Genomic DNA, 4,584 nt, shown 5'->3' on the forward strand with positions numbered 1-4,584 from the left:
AAAATGGCTACAATTCGCCATAATCCACGCTATTCAAACCATGAGGGATCTCAAGATCTCTACTAGAAAAATCTAATGTATGTTGTTATATTTTTGGGTCAAAATTGAGTAATCTCCATTGAAATTTGGCCTTACCTTTGAATTGATCTAAAATAGTTAGGATGGATTTGGGTAATTTTCATTATTCTAAAATACTTTGTATGGATTTGGGTAATTCTCATTATTGTATTGAATGCTACATCCTAAAAGGGCAGGCCAAAGATGTGTGATAAATGGAATTGAACAATTTACAAACATTGGAAGAATAAAGAGATTTTAATGTATTATGGATATGTTTTATGTTGCCAAAACAGAACCTTTGACTATCTATATGGCTTAGTCAAACGTTCTTGTGATGAGGTTAAAAGATCCATGATACAGAAAATAACTAATAAACAATTCACTTTGTTAGAGTGAGGCGACGGTGTTCCCTTCTACGCTGAGGTAATCTGATCACCCTTGCCCTGATTCTTAGGGTTTTGTGGGTTTATACAGAAAATAACTAAAACAATTCACTTAGGCGAAGGTGTTCCAGGTAAGCTGATCACCCTTGCCCTGATTCTTATGGTTTTGTGGCAGTCATCGCTTTTGCAGCAATCGTGTCAGGGTTGTTTCTTGAAACAATTCACTTTAGGTTTTAAGAAGTTCGAAATTTATCTCGCGCGCGCGCGCGTGTGTGTGTGTGAGAGAGAGAGAGAGAGAGAGTGGGAACTATGTTTCATGTATCTATAAGCAATGTCGTATGTATGTATGACATGGTATGTGTGGCATGTATATTTTTATATGTACGAATGAGTGCAGGGATAGTATGCATGCATATGTTGCGTGTACTTAGGTGTGTTTGCAAGCATGCATGCAAGTATGTGGCTCCCCTTTGCCATTTAAATGTACTGAGGGTGTTGATTTTGTGTGTGGGCGCTTGTGCACTCACTCATATGAGAGAGAGAGAGAGAGAGAGAGAGAGAGAGAGAGAGAAAGATATACACACCTCATCTTTCTTGCAGACATTTCAGATCTATCGTGCATCTCAAGATGCCCAACGGGTATGCTGTCGAGCTTTATTTCGACCCTGCCCTTGAAAACCAGGTGCTCAAGATTTGGAATGTCCTGGCAAGGAGGCAAATCAGCACACAGCTGATAGAGATTGAAGCGCGTCCTCATATCACAGTTTTCGGAGCCTCCAATCTTGAATCAGCCAAACTGTACAGTGTCATCAAAAGTTTTGCAGCCAAACAACCACCCCTTTCTGTCACACTTTCTGCAGTAGGCAGCTTTGCAACTGAAGAAAATGTGCTGTTTCTTGCACCAACCCCTACGGTTCCTTTGCTTACTTTCCATGAACAGTTTTATGATCTGCTAAGGAGAGAAGGGCTGGAGGTTGGTGACTTCTATCAGCCTGGTGGCTGGGTTCCACATTGTACAGTTGCTCTCAATGTTCCTAAAAGCCGCATATCAGATGCTTTTTCTATCTTGAGGGACTTCAAACTGCCGTTGACAGGGCATGTGTATGACATTGGTCTGGTAGAATTTGCTCCTGTGAGAGAGCATTTTTCCTTTCCTTTAGGAGCAGAGAGCAAATAGAAATGTTGATAAACCCTTACAAAAAGAGTAGCTACCTTGTTACAAGTGGGTTTTTTGAGTTTTGAGCTTCTCTTCCCTTAATGTGTATGAGGAAACATAAGGTTATGGGAGTCTGTTTTGATGGCAAGGAACTGAAGTTACTGCTTGCATAGATTTTAATGGCCATCGAGGTGCCAGTTTGGAGTAACTATTTGTGTTAGCGTTATACCTTCTGCCAGAACAAGAACATGTTTTTTTAAACCAGTAAATTGTTCAAATTGATTTGCCTTAGTGACTGGGGCCTAGAACTAGGTTGAGGCCCACGGCATCAATGAGATAGAACACAGACTTTTGCAGGAGTGGTATGCGGAAGGTTTATGACGCTGCACGTCATCCTTTGGGCTAAAGGTGGATATAGATGACATCAGAATGATAGTTTATAAATGGGACAGTTAACGTCCAGCTGTGCCCACCATTTGTGTGCGAATCTGTGCAATCAACCCTTCATGGATGCTGCTCACAAGGTACTAGGCGAGCATTTCCACTTGCTTGATGGTGACAGACTGTATTGGCTGAGGAATATATGTCACATTCACCCCCACGTGAGTTGAAGCTTTCATCCGCTGCATGGCTATTAAAAGCAGAGCCTTTTCTAGCTCTTGCATGAAGGAGGCCCAACACTTGGGATGAGCTTGATGCAATGATACGCTAGTGCCACTAGGTGGGAACCGGAAAGGTGCTCAGGAGATAGATAGCCATGCTACTACATAATTTTTTGTTTGTGGTTGGGTGAACCTTTCAAAAAGTTTGTGTGTGAAGAACAGATATTGGATCATGCTGCAATGTAACCTTTTTGCAATAGTTGATTGATTATCAAGGCAGAAGCCAAAGCTATTGGCTGGTGGGAGGCAGCAACAACTCATTCCCATGGCTAACATTTGCAAATATCTGTTATCTCTTTGTGCTTTCGCCTGCTTCTCCTTCAATTAGCCCTATGGTGGCTGAAATTTGCTGGCGACCTGCTTTGCTGCTCCTTGTGTCTGAATCGGGCTACTGTAGGGCACTTATGGGATTGCATTTGCCAGCTCTAGTGGAGCGGTTGAATTGCAAGAAGAGGGGATTAGGGGGAAAAGTCCCTTCTAACTAACACAAGTCGGCTTGTCGTTTGCAAGTCCTGAAAGAGTGCGACACAGTCAATGTGTTCATTGGGCTTATAGGCATGCATCTACATCTACCATGTGGTAAAGAGATTTCCTACAAGCAGTAGTAGGGGAGAACTCTCTTATTAATAGGCCCCCAACTACATCATTTTCCACTCCAGCCCCAGAAGCATCAGGCCCTCTTCAACAGCCCAATTTCAGCCCAGTTTGCTTCCGCAAGACTCTTTGACATTCATATTAGAGCAAGGCTTAGAAAGTGGGTTCAGGGCTAAAATCTTTTCTGCTGCTGGAAGAAGTTTCGATTTGCTTGTAAGCTTACCGGTTTGCATATTGAGAGCTGGAGCTCTCCCTTGTGCGTTGTCACCTCTGCCTTTTGACTGCCAGTGCTCGCCTGTCACCTAGCTGCTGCCCTTGCCCTGTGCCAGCTGCCCTTGCCCATTTCCTCCATCCTCGCCTTTTTCACCGTCCTCTGCCTTGCCGTTGATAGGTTTTTTTGTGTGCCCAATAGATGTGTCCACCCCAACCCCAAAACTGAAATAAATCGTCGAGTATGGTTAGACATTGGGAAAAAAAGGGGCTGTTGCATGGCCACCTTCTAAATAGAACCAGCTGTTGTCAACCCTAGCCAAATGAAGAAAGAACTCTTGCATGCGTGAAGGGGAAGAAGAGGAGATGCTCGGGAGCCAGAGGAGAAGCGCATAGTTGCGGGGAAGACGATAGAGGTGAAGGGTTGTGAGAGAGCCAAGGGGTTTTGTTGTGTAGGAGCTCTATGGAAGCTTACTAGGTTGTTTGTTTTGTTTGGAAGAAGACGACGTGGGAATTCTTTGAGGAGGTTTGGGTCTGTCCAGAGCAGAGGGTGCTAAGGTGATAGAGGGTCTTGTAGGAGGTTGGTACCCTAGGACCTCTGGGAATAGCAACACTGTTAGAACTTGGACCAGTCCAAGGTTTGCTCAACAATTCTTTGTTGTGCTTGAAGAAGGAGACCTGCAGAGGGTAGTTGCAGTGTTCAAAGATACTTGTTCTTCTAGAATTTGAAGGAAAAGGCTTGTAGAGCTTTCTGGAATAATCTCGTGGAGGATTCCTCTTGTTCTTCATGTTCTTTCTTTTTTGTTTGAACCCCATGTCTTAGGGTTGTTGAGACAAACTCATTAATCATCTATATGCAAGAGGCTCCTTATGTGTTTAGATGGATGAAATGATTATGCTCTACTTTTTTGTTGTTTGGTTTGAGATTGTTGAGGAAATTCATGTGTGAGTGAAGATTTGAGGTTTGCTGAATTAGGTCTGTGTCAGAAAGCTCTTAATTGTGAGTTAGCAGGATCTGGCTGAGTCAGTTTGAGTCAACTGTGTGTCTGGATCAGTCAGCTAATGTTGTTGAAGTATAGATCTTGTCTTGTTTGAAGCCTGTGAAGTCTGGTCTTACAATCGGAGAGTAGTCAGAAGTCAGTTGGATAGGTTGGGGACTGGATGGTGGTCTAGATCAGCTGAGGGCCAATAGGAGTCAGTTGAGAGTATACAAGGGTAAATATGATGTTTGTGGGTTGAAGGGAAAAGGTTAGGGTTTCTATTTGACTGTCAGATTTTCAGTCAATCAGCACTGGTTGGATTTGCAGAAAAGAAGGGGAAGGAGTTCCAGAGTCAGTAGATAGTCAGCTGTTGTCAGCCTTGACTGTGTGGAGTTGAGTCCTGGTGGGATTTGAAGTTTTTAAGGGATTGGAGGTGTCAGTGGACACTGGAGTGTTGAGGTCTGATTGGGGACTGCGTCAGCTGAGGTATAGCTAAGTCAGAACTCAATCAATAGGGGGGAGCTGATAGGTTCAGTGCA

At 43.5% G+C, this 4,584-nt stretch overlaps 1 protein-coding gene across 2 annotated transcripts; it reads left to right on the forward strand.

Annotated features, from left to right (window-relative positions):
• The first annotated feature begins 346 nt into the window (after positions 1-346).
• Positions 347-1,860, forward strand: LOC147623762 (uncharacterized). Of its 2 annotated transcripts, none has more exons than XM_086820887.1 (2): positions 347-483; positions 1,044-1,860. In XM_086820887.1, exon 2 carries the CDS (start codon positions 1,072-1,074, stop codon positions 1,618-1,620), a length of 549 nt encoding a protein of 182 aa, XP_086677013.1. In that variant the 5' UTR covers positions 347-483; positions 1,044-1,071; the 3' UTR covers positions 1,621-1,860. The 2 variants fall into 2 exon arrangements, with proteins under 2 accessions (XP_086677013.1, XP_086677014.1); XM_086820888.1 differs by having other exon boundaries at positions 446-574.
• Positions 1,861-4,584: the final 2,724 nt, after the last annotated feature.

The sequence above is a fragment of the Cibotium barometz genome, chromosome 26 (genome assembly GCF_041138505.1).
Source record: "Cibotium barometz isolate CiBa-2024 chromosome 26, ASM4113850v1, whole genome shotgun sequence".
In the NCBI taxonomy this organism is placed as follows: Eukaryota; Viridiplantae; Streptophyta; class Polypodiopsida; order Cyatheales; family Cibotiaceae; genus Cibotium; species Cibotium barometz.